Below are 15000 nucleotides of genomic sequence, written 5' to 3'. Positions count from 1 at the left end.
GTACGGGTGACTGAGAGGGAGAGAGAAAGGAGTGAGAAATCTTCGAGATAGGAAAAGAGAGAGAGAGAGAGAGAGAGAGAGAGAGAGAGAAGAAGAAGAGAAGAAGAAGAAGAAGAAGAAGAAGAAGAAGAAGAAGAAGAAGAGAAGAGAAGAGAGAGGGTATAAACGTAGAAACAAATAGAAAAAAACCAAGGCGGAAGAACAAAGGTGGCTATCAGAACCCTGATTCCCACCCCACATCCCCGCTACCCACATCGGCTCTAACATCCCATCACCCCCTACCCACGCTAACTCCCCCCATCCCTCTACCCTACCCTCCCCCTCCCCCCTATCCCACCGAATCCCCCAACCCACCACCCTATACCCTACTCACTCTACCCTTACCCACCCACCCTATCCCTCATCCGTCTACCCTATCCACCACCCGACCCACCCCATCCCCTATCCCTCTACACCACCCACCCAACCCACCCAATCCCCCTTCCTTCTACTCCACCGACCCAACCCACCCCATTCCCCATCCCTCTAGCCTACCCACCTCATCCCCCTTCCTTCTACCCTACCCACCCAACCCACCCCATCCCCCTTCCTTCTACCGTACCCATCCCATCCCCCTTACTTCTACCCTACCCACCACCCATCCCACCCCATCCCCCATCCCTCTACCCTACCCACCACCCAACCCACCCCATCTCTCTACGCTACCCACCCAACCCACCCCATCCCCCTTCCTTCTACCCTACCCACCCAACCCACCCCATCCCCCTGCCTTCTACCCCAGCCACCCCCACCCCCCCTGCCCCACTCCTTCCCCACAGCACTTACAGCAAGATCAGGCCGCCGACGGGGAGGCAATCGACAACAGGAGACACTAAACCAATCCAAGCGCAAGAGAAACGGCATTTAAAGGCAGAATTTCATTACTATTATTCTCCTCCTCCTTTGAGTCGGCGTCGAGCGCGTATCGGCTCCGGGGTTTTCTTCTGGACGGCTTCGGAGGAGTCTTTGGGCAGCGGAGAGGCGATTGAAAGAAAAAGAATAAAGGAGAAAAAAAGAAGAAGAAAGAAATACGAAGTTCTCGAAAGTTGATTTTGCTATATAGGTCTTCGAAAAAAAAATGGAATATGGCTTTAAAGGCCTAGGATTTTTTTTCTGTATAAGCCTCTGACAAATTAATATGCTGAAAGTTCTTCTTTAATATAACCTCTTTTGGTATATAAGCCTCCGAAAAAAAGATTATGCCAATTTTTTTTTCCATTTAGGCCTCGGGAAAAATGTGCTGGCGAAGGTCTTTTCGTTATATAGACTTAGGTAATATTCGTGTGTTTTCCTATTCTTCCCTTCGCTTCAATTTCAATTTGATCGTCGTGAAGGTTTCCCCAATGGCCGCGAGGAACTAAAGGCGAAAGGAAAGTGTGTGGGATGGAAGAAACGATCATTGCCAAGAGTCACTGTTCGATTTGTTTCTTTTTTCTTTTATTTTATTTTTTTCCTTCTTTCCTTCCTTCGTTTTTTCTTTCTTTCTTTCTTTAAAGAGGGAGGAAGAGAAGCTGTGAAAGTGGAGAAGGAAAATGGTTGAAAAGAGAATATATAATAAAGGAAAGGTAAGGAAGATGGAGGAAGGATTGGGAGACACGTGATAGAGAAGGGAAAGGGGGAGGGGGAGATGAAGAGGGAGAGAGGAGGAAGAACGGAGGACGAGATGGCGAAAAAGGAGAGGGAGAGGGAGAGAAGGGAAAAGCGTGGGAAGGTAGAATGCGGAGAATGGAAAGAAAGAGGGAGGGAGAATATCAGAAATTTAATCAGTTAAGCACATTTTGATAGGAATAAAAAAGGTGAGAAAATAACACTAACACCGAGACAAGATGAAAAAATGACACTAACACAGACACAGAGAAAAAAGAAAGCGAGACAAAGATAAAAAACAAACAAACGGAGAAATACAAACAAAAAATAAAAGACCACTCCAAGGAAACAGGAATGCGGAGGGAGAGTTGCCAATAAGTGATATAAAGACGTTAATGTTGATTACTGGTGTATGTATGTGTGAGGGGACGAGAGGCAAAGGGGAAATGCGGGGTGCAGCCGGAAGAGAGGGGAGGAGGGAGAAGAAGGGGGGGGGAGAGGGGAAAGAGGAGAGCGATCCCATGTCTTGGCCATTAAGGGGAAAAGCGTGTGTGTCTGTATGATACTCTCTATCTGTTTAACTATTTGTCTCTATCCCGCACGATCTCTCTCTCTCTCTCTCTCTCTCTCTCTCTCTCTCTCTCTCTCTCTCTCTCTCTCTCTCTCTCTCTCTCTCTCTCTCTCCTCTCTCTCTCTCTCTCTCTCTCTCCCTCTCTCTCCCTCTCTCTCTTTCACACACACACACGCCTGCACACCCACACACACCCCCCCACACACACACACACACACACACACACACACACACACACACACACACACACACACACACACACACACACACACACACACACACACACACACACACACACACACACACACACACACACACACACACACACTTACCTACATACACACACTCACCTACATACACATACACACACACACACACAAATACACATACTCGCACATGCTATACACAGGGTTAATGTGTGTATAGGGAGGGGGGGGGGATTAGATTATTAGTATTTCAATCAAATAAGTAAATAGGACAAACGAATAATTGAAGGGGTTATGAAATGCATGACTTAACAGAGTAGTCAGTTTGAAAGAGACATTTGTGGGAGTGCTAATGTTTGCAATGATTATGATGATGATAATGATGAAGAGAATAATTATGATGATAATAGCAATGGTTAGGATAGTAATGATGATAAGTGGCATTAATAATGATAATGATGTTATATACGGTAATGTTAATGGTAATTATAGTAAATCAACAGTTCAGTGGACCTTCCTAGGTAATTAAGCTGCCAATAATTTCCAGACAAATTGCACCAATATTTATTATTGAATCTGCATCACAGCTGAAATACCCCGCTTTCGAGTCAGATGAATATGTGATGATGATGAGCATCTTCATCATCGTTATCTCCATTATTTTTATTGTTTTGTTATCATTTTTATTAAAAAATAAATATTTTTATTATTATTGTTTCGTAATTACTATCATTATTGTTGCTGTTATTGTTATTATCAGGATGATAATGATGATATTGATTTTTAATATCTTAATAATTACAATTATTATTATCATAATTATTATTATAATAATAATGATAATGGTAATGATTATAATAATAATGATAATAATAATAATAGTAATAATAATAATAATAATAATAATAATAATAATTATTATTATTATAATGATAATAGTAATAATGATAATAAGGATAATAATAATGATGATAATGATAATAATGAAAATAATAATGATAATAACATAATAATAATAATAATAATAATTATCATTATTGATATTATCATTATCATTATTATTTTCAATATCATTTTGTTGTTGCTGCTGTTGTTATTATTATTATTATTATTTTTATTATTATTATTATTATTATTATTATAATTATTATTATTATTGTCATTATTATTTATATTATCATTATCATTATTATTATTATTATCATCATTATTATTATCATTATTGTTATTGTTATTATTATTATTATTGTTATTATTATTGTTGTTGTTGCTGCTGTTGTTGTTATTGTTTTTATTATTATTATCATTATCTTTATAATTATATTAATATCGTATTCATTATTGTTATTATCATCGTTGTCGTCATCACCATCATCCTTAACAGCAAGAATATCAATGTTCATTATTTTCTCTCCCTTTATTTTGTTCAATATTTTTCTTCTTGCAGTTCACAAGGCCAGAAATGATCAATGGAAGGCTCCTTGGGCAATAACACATAAATTAAAGAAATAGCCACAAACTTGGAGAAATTTGAAAACTATAACCACACATATTGCCAATTTCCTTGTGCAATAAATTTAATTTAGATATGAGTGGGGGTGGAGGGGGTGTGTTCAGGGTGGGTGGGATGGGGAGGAGGGGGGGTAGAAAGAAATGAGACGGTAAGATATAGAAAGAGATTTACAGGAGGGGGCAATAGATTTAATTTGGATATAAGTGGGGGTGGGAGGGGATGGGGGTGGGGGTTCAGGGTTGGGTGGGATGGGGAGGGGGGGTAGGAAGAAGTGAGACGGTAAGATATAGAAAGAGATTTACATGAGGGGGTGGGGTGTTACGGAATGGGGGAAGGGGGATTGAATAGGATAAAATTTGATAGGAAGAGGGGAAAGAGGGGGGGAGTGAAATAAATATGATGATAAATTTTGCCTTGAAGGCGAGAGCTGTAGAATATAGAATGAAAGGGGGGGGAAGATTTGGGTGGAATTTAGATGGGGGCTATAGGGAGGTATAAAGAATAGGGAAATGGGATAGAATTTAAAAAGGGGGAGATGATAGAAATATGATGAAAATTGGTTTTAAACGAAGGGAGAAGGAGGGATATTGGCTTAGATTCGACAAGTAGAATGAGATTAAAAATTGGAAATAGGATTATAGAAATAAGATATGAAAATCGGGAGGCGTTCCCTTGTAGTCAAGGGGGGAACAGAAATAAGCGATAAGAAGAGGAGGAAGAAAGGAGGAGAAGACGAAGAAGAAGAAGAAGAAGAAGAAGAAGAAGAAGAAGAAGAAGAAGAAGAAGAAGAAGAAGAAGAAGAAGAAGAAGAAGAAGAAGAAGAAAAGAAGAAGAAGAAGAAGAAAAAGAAGAAAGAGAAAAAGAAGAAGGAAATAAATAAATAAAGAAAGAAAGAGAAGAAAGGGAAGAAGAAGGAAACTAAGAACGAAAGAAAAAAGGATAAAAAGGAAAGGAAGAAAGAAAGAGAGAGAGAAAGGAAGAAGAAACAAAGAGAGAGGAAAAAGCAGCAAAACAATCTCAGCCTTCCATCTCAAAGGAGGTAATAGAAGGACGAGAAGAGAAGGAATAGGATAAGAATTGGGATCTTCCTGGGAACTTTCTCCCTCGCCCGAATCTCGTCGAATGTGATATTTGACAGTCTGGACAACCCGGCGCGAGAGGCGATGCTGGATTGTTTTGAGTGTCTTTGAGAGCAAAGTTTAGATTGTATGGGCGTCATTAAGTAAAGAGGGAGAGAAGGAGAGACAGGGAGAAGGGAAGAGGGACACACACGCGCATACGTACGCACTCAGACATGCATGAAGGCACATACACGGACATGCATACGCACACACTTACACATACATTTACACACACACATACACACACACGCACACACACACATACACATACACATACACATACACATACACATACACATGCACACATACATACACACATACACATACACACACACACACGCAAACAAATACACACACACGCACACACACACGGCGCACACACACACACACACACGCGCGTACACATACACACACACACACACACGCGCGTACTCACACACACACGTACTCACACACACACACGTACTCACTCACACGCACACACACACACACACACACACACACACACACACACACACACACACACACACACACACACACACACACACACACACACACACACACACACACACACACACACACACCACGTACTCACACACACACACGTACTCACTCACACACACACACACACACACACACACACACACACACACACACACACACACACACACACACACACACACACACACACACACACACACACACACACACAAACCCGCCAGCGCACAAATACAGACATGTATTTATAAACAAATAGACGGGTAGATGTATACACGGACAGACTGACAGAGAGATTGACTGATTGATAGATCAGCAGATAGAAAGACACGTATAAATGCATGTATAAATACTACTCGCCTCTACCAAACACGCCATTGGCAAAAATTAACAAGAAGTGAAACTCGCAAACAAACAAAGCAAGGGCGGAATTTGGCCCCGTAGACCCTAACAAGTTCCCTAATTGGTTCCCCGTGTAAGGAATCTCGCCTGTGATTGGTTTCCTTTTACCGGCGGAGCTCTCTGATTGGCTAATCACGCCCGAGGTGTTGCTCTGTGGAATCGAGATGGCTGAACCTTTTGTTTGGATTTTTTGTTTTTGTTTTTTTGTTTATGTTTGGTTTTGTTTTGTTTATGTTTGGTTTGGGTTTTCTCTCGTCTTCTTCCTCCTCACTTTAACTACTCCTCCCTGTCCCTTCTCTCTCTCTCTCTCTCTCTCTCTCTCTCTCTCTCTCTCTCTCTCTCTCTCTCTCTCTCTCTCTCTCTCTCTCTCTCTCTCTCCATCCTAATTTTCCTTCAATTGCTACATTCTTTCTTCTGCTTCTCCCTCCCTCCCTCTCCCTCTTCCTCTCTCTTGTCCCTCTACTTCTTTTCTCTTTCTCTCCCTCCCTCTCTCTTCCCCTCCTTCCCCCTCCCTCTTCCTCTCCTTCTCCTCTCTCTCTTCCTCTCCTTCTCCCTCCGTCTTCCTCTCCTTCTTTTCTTTTCCCTCCTTCTTCCTCTCCTCCTTCCCCTCCACTCTTCCTCTCCGTCTCCCTCTCTCTTCCTCTCCTTTCCCCCTCCACTCTTCCTCTCGTTCCCCCTTCCTCTTCCTCTCCTCTCCCCTCCCTCTTCCTCACCTTCCCCCTCCTCCTTTCTCTCCTTCTCCCTCCCTCTTCTCCTCTTTCTCTCCTTCTCCCTCCCTCTTCCTCTCCTCTCCCTCCCTCTTCCTCTCCTTCCTCCTCCCTCTTCCTCTTCTTCCTCTCCTTCTCCCTTGCTCTTCCTCATCTCCTTCTCCTTCCCTCTAACTCTCTTCCTCTTCTTCTCCCTCCCTCTTCCTCTCCTTCCTCCTCCCTCTTCCTCTTCTTCTCCCTCCCTCCTCCTCACCTACTCCATCCCCCTTCCTTTCCATCTCCCTCCCTCTTCCTCTCTTTCTCCTCTCTCTCTCTCTCTCTCTCTCTCTCTCTCTCTCTCTCTCTCTCTCTCTCTCTCTCTCTCTCTCTCTCTCTCTCTCTCTCTCTCTCTCTCTCTCTCTCTCTCATAATTTGCCCCAAAGATGCCGGAGTGTATCCCAAACATCATTCTTTAAACAAAGGCCAAATGCACGCTAATTGATATGCAGATTGGAGCTATTGCAGCGGTCATTTCTGGCTGGGATTTAGGCGCATCGAGTCTGATATTGCTAAATATAACTTCGTAAGACAGTCAGGCGATCAGAAGTCAATATTTTACGTAATTTGTTTTGTCTCTGTTATTGTTGATTTTTTTTTTTGGGGGGGAGGGGTCGTATTTTTCCCATTCATAATGATAGCAATTTGTATGACGTTATTGCATTTTTTTCCAGATGTTTAATGATGTCATTTGCAACATGTTATATGTACATGATATTTTTCTATTTGTTTATGACGGTATCAATTTATCCGCGTGTTTGTCTGCCATCCTATATTTACAAACAATTACAAAGATATAAACAGTTTGAATATATATTACACAGACACACACACACACACACACACACACACACACACACACACACACACACACACACACACACACACACACACACACACACACACACACACACACACATATAGACATATATATATATATATATATATATATATATATATATATATATATACATACATACATACATACATACATACATACATACATACATACATACATACATACATACATACATACATACATACATACATACATACATACATACATACATACATTTGCTGAGTGCCAGTAAGTTCAGTTTTATAGCAATATTCACATTTCCCTTCGTGTCCGCAGGATGATGGAGCGAGAGTGGCTCGTGTTGGCGCTCCTGCTGGTCATGGCGAACGCTATGGTAAGTACGACAATGATTTTTGTTATTTGGAGAACTCTTGTTTTTAGGTTTTATTATTTGTTTTCTAGTTGATGGTTACGTATTTATCGATGTCATGTTGATTATATTTTTATTATCACTTTGTTTTATCATCATGAATAGTATTTTCTTTGTTATCGTTGTTGTTGTTATTATCGCTATTATATTTAATCTTACCATTACTTTAATAATAATAGCAATCATAAAATTTGATGTAGTTTCATCATGCTGCCATTATCATCATCATTAATATTGTCATTATCAATTTTGTCACTCGTTTAATAATCATTATCGTCATTTCCTCATCTTTGTCCACCTACCCTTAATTAGTCTCTGTTCTCTTCATTCTCCCATTCCTCTTTTACCGTGTCAAAATGGAAAGCGGAATGAATCTGAAATAAGGATAATGATTCACGAGGTCACAGAAGGCCAAAGGTCAACAGATGGATCATAAACGTCTCTTCTATACTTCATGTGTGGGTCATTCCGCTGTGCGTTTGTTTGCTTGTTTGTCTGCGTGTGCGCGTGTTGTGTCTGTATCTGTTTTATGTGTTTCTCTATTTATGTGAAAATGCGTTCAAATGTATGATGCCATGTGTCCATATATTTCACATTCCCTTTATTGTATTGGGAAAATATTATCAAACACTTAAAGTGTGGGTTTATATATATATATATATATATATATATATATATATATATATATATATATATATATATATATATATAAGAACCATGAATGATACATGAAAACCTTAAGCTAATGAACGAAAGAAGGAAAGCAAAGAACAACGTCACGGCAAATAAGGAATCGGACAGGGAGATTACAAATGCTTGCTTAAGAGCAAAATAGCTTATGCTCAATAACCAGTGTCAGGAAATTGAAGAACTAGAAAAGAAAAACCAACTAATGCATACCAAGGTAAAAGAAGCCACTAGAAAATACAGAACTTATTCTTCGAACAACTGCATTGAAGCAAAAGATGGCACTATTATTATGGAAAAAGAACAAATACTAGAAAGATGGAAATAATACATTTGTGAACTATTTAAAGACGACAGACCACCAGAATATCTAATTACAAAGAGAGAAAAAGAAAACTTTCCTATCTTAAAAGAAGAGATTACCAAAGCTATCAAAAGCATGCCAAAAATTCATGCTAGACAAGGGAAAAAGAAATGCAATATTCACACTTCAAACGATTACAGAGAGATGTGTAGAGATGCAAAAAGATGTCTATATATGTTTTATCGACTGTGCAAGAGCTTTTGATAAAGTTCAACATGTGCCATTATTTGAATTGCTAGAAGAACTGGACGTTAACGGCAAATATGTAGAATTAATAAAGAATATCTACTGGCAACAACAAGCAGCAGCATGAGTGACTGGGTAAACATAGCAAGAGGTGTAAGACCAGGGTGTGTTTTGTCACCAGAACTCTTCTTACTGTATACAGGGATGAAAATGAGCAAAATCAGCCTCATGGATGGAGTAAAAATAGGAGGTTTCAATGTAAACAACATCAGATACGCAGGTGACACTGCCACAGTCGCTGATTCAGAACAGCTACAAAATCCCATGGATGTAATAGCGGAAGAAAGTAGAAAATTTGGCCTAGAAATCAACAAAAAAAGACTTTCAGTATGACCATTTCAATGAATACTAGTCCAAAATGCAAAATAGAAATTGATGGAATTGAAATCAAACAAGTAGAAATATTTGAGTATCTAGGGACCTTAATACCATCAGATGCGAAATCAGATCAAGAAATAAAACGAAGAATTGGGATCGCAAAACAGCATTTAAATCTATGTCCAATGTACTCACTGCTAGAGCTATTAACATTCAAACTAAACTTAGACTTATAAAGTACTATATGTGGAGTACAATGATTTATGGATGTGAAACATGGATAATAAGCGAAGCGATGAAACAGCAACTCGAGGCGACAGAAATGTTTTTACGGAAGATGACGAAAATCGCCTGGATAAGGAAGGTGACGAATGAAGACGTATTGGGAAGAACCCAGACTGAAAGACAATTAATAAAACAAAGACTGCAAAGACAATGTAGTTTCTGAGGACACGCACTAAGGAAGAAAGGCATAGAATACCAAATGGTACCTGAGAAAGTAGAAGGAAAAAGAGATAGAGGAAGACAAAGACAGACATTTCTCGGATGGATAGGCAAATGTTTAGACAGAAGAGGCGTGGACATTATTCGACTGCTGGAAAACAAAACTTTGTATCATGCTGTGACAGACAATGTCAAGATCTGACAAGGCACCATACGACGATATATTTATATTATATATATATATATATATATATATATATATATATATATATATATATATATATATATATATATATGTGTGTGTGTGTGTGTGTGTGTGTGTGTGTGTGTGTGTGTGTGTGTGTGTGTGTGTGTGTGTGTGTGTGTGTGTGTGTGTGGGTGTGTGTGTGTGTGTGTGTGTGTGTGTACACACACACACACACACACACACACACACACACACACACACACACACACACACACACACACACAGGATATATATGTGTTTGTGTGTGTCCTTCCCTCCCTCTCCTCCCTCCTTCCCTTGCTCTCCCTCCCCCTCCTTGCCCCCTCTCTCTCCCTCCTTCCCTCCCTCCCCCAATCCCTTCTTCCCTTCCTCCCTCTCCCCCTTTCTCCCTTCTTCCCTCTCTCTCCCTCCTTCTTTCCTTCCCTTCCTCTCCCTCCTTTCCTCCTTTCCTTCCTACCCTCTCTCTCTCCCAATCCCTCCTTCCCTCCCTACCTCCCTCTCCCTCCTCTCCCTTCCCACCCTCTCTATCTCCCTCCTTCCCTTTCCCTCTCCCTCTCTGCCTCCATCCCTTCCCTCCGTCTCCCACCTTCCCTCTCCCTCCCTCCCCGCTCGGCCAACCGCCCTTTCCAACCCCGATCCCCAACGCAAAAGCATTCCGCAGCTACAAAGGGAAGCCACATTTTGCTGCAATGATGTCGTCTGCTTTGCCGATCCTCCCCCCAGGGCTGTGAGGGTCTGTTCTGGGATAAGAATCCTGTTATCCAGCATGCTATTGTCTCTTGTGATGGAGTCTGCTCTGGGATGCTGGGTGGAGTTAGAGCTTTTATTAACGGCGGTGGATTGAATTATGCCTTGGTCGTGTGTGTGTGTGTGTGTGTGTGTGTGTGTGTGTGTGTGTGTGTGTGTGTGTGTGTGTGTGTGTGTGTGTGTGTGTGTGTGTGTGTGTGTGTGTGTGTGTGTGTGTGTGTGTGTGTGTGTGTGAATGAATGTGTAGATGGGGAAGTAAATAGAGAGGTAAGGGAATGAATATATATGGATATATATTCATATTGTTTATTCCTTCAGTATCACCATCATCATCATTATCATCACCATCATTATCGTCTTCATCACCGTCACCACCACCACCATCATCATCACCATCATCATCACCACCACTACCACCATCACCATTTCTCCCTCCCTCCTCCACCCCCCTTTACCCTTTCTTTCCCATCTTCCTTCCTGGAAAGAAAGAAAGAAAAGCGTTAACGAAATATCTCAATTGCAAACTGATAACCGAGAATGACTTGCAGGGCAATTGCATTCATTGCAACCTGAGCCCTGAGTCGGAGGCATTGCAAGCCATTGAACGGTGTAATGGCTAAGATGAAAATGCTTTTCGATGAGTGCGACAGATTTTGGTTTTTGTTTTTACTTTTATTCCTGTCAATCCATCATTCTGACTGCAGGACTGTCTGTCGCTTTATCTGTAAAGCTATCCATCAATCTATCTGTCTATCATTCTATCTGCAGAACTGTCTGTCGCTCTGTCTGTAAAACTATCTATCAGTCTATCCGAGGACTGTCTGTCGATCGATCTGTAAAACTGTCTGTCAGTCTGTCTGTCTATCAGTCTATCTGTAGAACTGTCTGTCGCTCTGTCTATAAAACTATCTATCAGTCTATCTGTCTATCAGTCTATAGGAGGACTTTCTGTCGCTCAGGCTGTAAAATTATCTGTCTGTCTGTCTAACTGGAGAGCTGCCTGTCGCTCTGCCTATGCTATTTATCAGTCTATCGGTCTGTCCATCAGTCTGTCTGAGGACTGTCTGTCGCTCTATCTGTAAACCTATCTATCAGTCAATCTGTCTGCCATGTTATCTGTAGAACTATCTAGCAATCTATCTATAGAATTGGCTGTAGCTCTATCTGTAAAACTGGCTGTCAGTCCATCTGTCTATTTATCAGTCTATCTGTAGAGCTGTCGGTCGCTCAAATTGTAAAACTATCTATTAATCTCCCTATCACTCTATCTGGAGATCTGTCTGTCGCTCTGTTTGTAAAAATGTCTATCAGTCTATCTATCTATTATAACAATTGTTAGATACTGAATGAAGATTGAAAAAATGGCTATGAAACAAATTGGATTATTGAAAATATCACAACCTCAATTCAGAAATGCCAATTTGATACTCTACGTTACAATATGGCGATATGTCATTACTGTGATATATAAGATATCATTGCGCCCTTTTTAGCAAGTTCATTCGTATTCAAAAGTAAACCCACGCGCACATTTTATACCATATAAAGATATCCACTTTCAGAAGTAAAAGAAAAGGTGAAAAGGAAAAAGAAAAAACGGGAAATCCAGTCTACATTTTAGCACCCACTTAAGCATAAACCCACGCGCTAATACCTGCACGCATGCATAAGATAAAAGTCCCCGGCCCCCCCTCCAAAAAAAGTTCAAAAATATAAATTCCATCGCCTTAATAAGACAAACTGGGTCATAACGGCTAAATCCGGGAATATGACCTTTTTTATGGCGGTTTATGTGTCGAGAGGAGGATCGTGCTGGGTCAAAGGTCAAGGGAGTTATTCGGCTGGTGAAGGTCAACAAGATAAAGGGGGGGGAGGTAGGTCGGGGGGGGGTGTTGGTCCGGGGGGAGGGGAGAGGGAGGTGGGGTGGTAGGTGGTAGGGGGAGAGGGAAAGGGGAAGGCGGAGACTGCTTGAGAGAGAGAGAGAGAGAGAGAGAGAGAGAGAGAGAGAGAGAGAGAGAGAGAGAGAGAGAGAGAGAGAGAGAGAGAGAGAGAGAGAGAGAGAAAACAAGATATTTGCCCTTTAAAGAGAAAAATTAGCATATATTTAACCACTATTACTATTATTATCAAATTATTTTGATTATTTTTATCACTTACTATGATTATGATTATTACTTTTATTGTTGTTGTTGTTGTTAATATTATTACTATTATTGTCATTATTATTATCATAATTAATATCATTATTGTTATTGTTATTATTATTGTTATCATTATGATCATTATCTCTCTCTCTCTCTCTCTCTCTCTCTCTCTCTCTCTCTCTCTCTCTCTCTCTCTCTCTCTCTCTCTCTCTCTCTCTCTCTCTCTCTCTCTCTCTCTCTCTCTCTCCCTCTCCTCTCCCTCTCCCTCTCCCTCTCCCCTCTCCCTCTCCCTCTCCCTCTCCCTCTCCCTCTCCCTCTCCCTCTCCCTCTCCCCCTCCCTCTCCCTCTCCCTCTCCTCCCTTACTCTTCCTTTCCCACAAACTTGTACATTAGGCTTCCCTGTATTTACATATCATTTGCATGGCATTTGTGAAACATAATCTAGTTTGCCTTCTGCACGACACTCGAAGCGGCATCTTTTTTCTGTTTTGTATTTTTAAGGAAACGTGAGGCTTTTTTGGACAGTTTTATAGTGTTAGAATTTCATCTCTATTCACTTACGATAGCCAGTGGTAGAGATGATATGATAATTGTAATGATATTGATGGCTATTCACTTGCAATAGTAAAGGGTAGAGAATATGTAATAATTTTAACGGTACTGTTGGCTATTCACTTACAATAGTAAAGGGTAGAGAAGATGAATTGTTAATTATGCTGATATTGGTAATAATGATAATGGTATTGAATGTGAATATGATGATAAGTAAGAAAATATTACTGTTATTGTTTTTTGTGTTTATCGTTAGTGCTATTATTGTTGGTGGTTGTTGGGAAGGAATATAGAAGAATAAAGGAAGGGGAGAGTAGTGAAAGGAAGAGAAATATATATATAAAGAGGAGAGGAAGAGAGAGAAGAGAAAGACTCTGAAGACGTTTACAGAATCACTCAGATATGATTCGATCCTTCGCTTCGCTTCGTTCGCTTTTTCTTCATCGTTTTCTTGACCTTTTTTTATTTTATTTCCCTTCTCTCTCTTTCTTTCTTCCTTATTTTTTTTCTCTCTCTTTTTCTGTCTCTCTCTCTCTCTCTCTCTCTCTCTCTCTCTCTCTCTCTCTCTCTCTCTCTCTCTCTCTCTCTCTCTCTCTCTCTCTCTCTCTCTCTCTCTCTCTTTCTCTCTTTCTCTCTTTCCATCTCTCTCCTCTTTCCATCTCTCTCCTCTTTCCATCTCTCTCCCTCTCTCTCTCTCTCTCTCTCTCTCTCTCTCTCTCTCTCTCTCTCTCTCTCTCTCTCTCTCTCTCTCTCTCTCTCTCTCTCTCTCTCTCTCTCTCTCTCTCTCTCTCTCTTCATACACATGAGATACATATGTATAAATGAGTTTTCACTTGTGTATATGTGTGCGGGTGTGTACATATGTGTGTATGTATGTGCCTGTCTGATTGTCAGTCTGTCTGTCTAACAGCATGCGTGCCCCCTCCCCCCCCCCTTTGCAATAATATCTTTCAGTACAACCGAAATATCTCCCACATCGACAGTTTTCCCCCATATAACTGAATCAAATCTTCACTGAAGTGTTATTGCGTTCTGAAATTCAGCATCGGGACTGACGTGTCAATTGTGTTTGGGCGTTTGTCTGAAAGCGTTGCATATTCAGGCCAATGTTGTGTGTATATAGGTTTCGTCATTCTCTGATTAAAACATGTCTTCGCGAATTAGAGGTGGTCGTGTGGGTCAGGTTGGATAACGTGCAGTTCCTACTGTGTGTGTATGTGTTTATGGGTGTGTGGATGTGTGGGTGGGTGTATTTGTGTGCGTTTGTGTGTGTATTTATGTGTGTGTGTGTTTATGGGTGGGTGAGGGTAGGTGTATTTGTGTGCGTTTGTGTGTGTGTTTGTTTGTGTGTGTGTGTGTGTTT

At 40.8% G+C, this 15000-nt stretch overlaps 1 protein-coding gene across 1 annotated transcript in view; it reads left to right on the top strand.

The window, feature by feature from the left end:
- LOC113806464 (follistatin-related protein 5) overlaps positions 1–15000 on the top strand; it is a gene marked incomplete in the record, with an annotated part of 531805 nt that overhangs the window by 462149 nt on the left and 54656 nt on the right. The window contains 1 exon segment of the mRNA XM_070114468.1: positions 7816–7873. Coding sequence (XP_069970569.1) covers positions 7817–7873 — 57 coding nt within the window.

This window comes from Penaeus vannamei, chromosome 36 (genome assembly GCF_042767895.1).
Source record: "Penaeus vannamei isolate JL-2024 chromosome 36, ASM4276789v1, whole genome shotgun sequence".
Classification (NCBI taxonomy): Eukaryota; Metazoa; Arthropoda; class Malacostraca; order Decapoda; family Penaeidae; genus Penaeus; species Penaeus vannamei.
The sequence above is the reverse complement of the archived record's forward strand: the minus strand, read 5'-3'. Positions and strand labels throughout refer to the sequence as shown.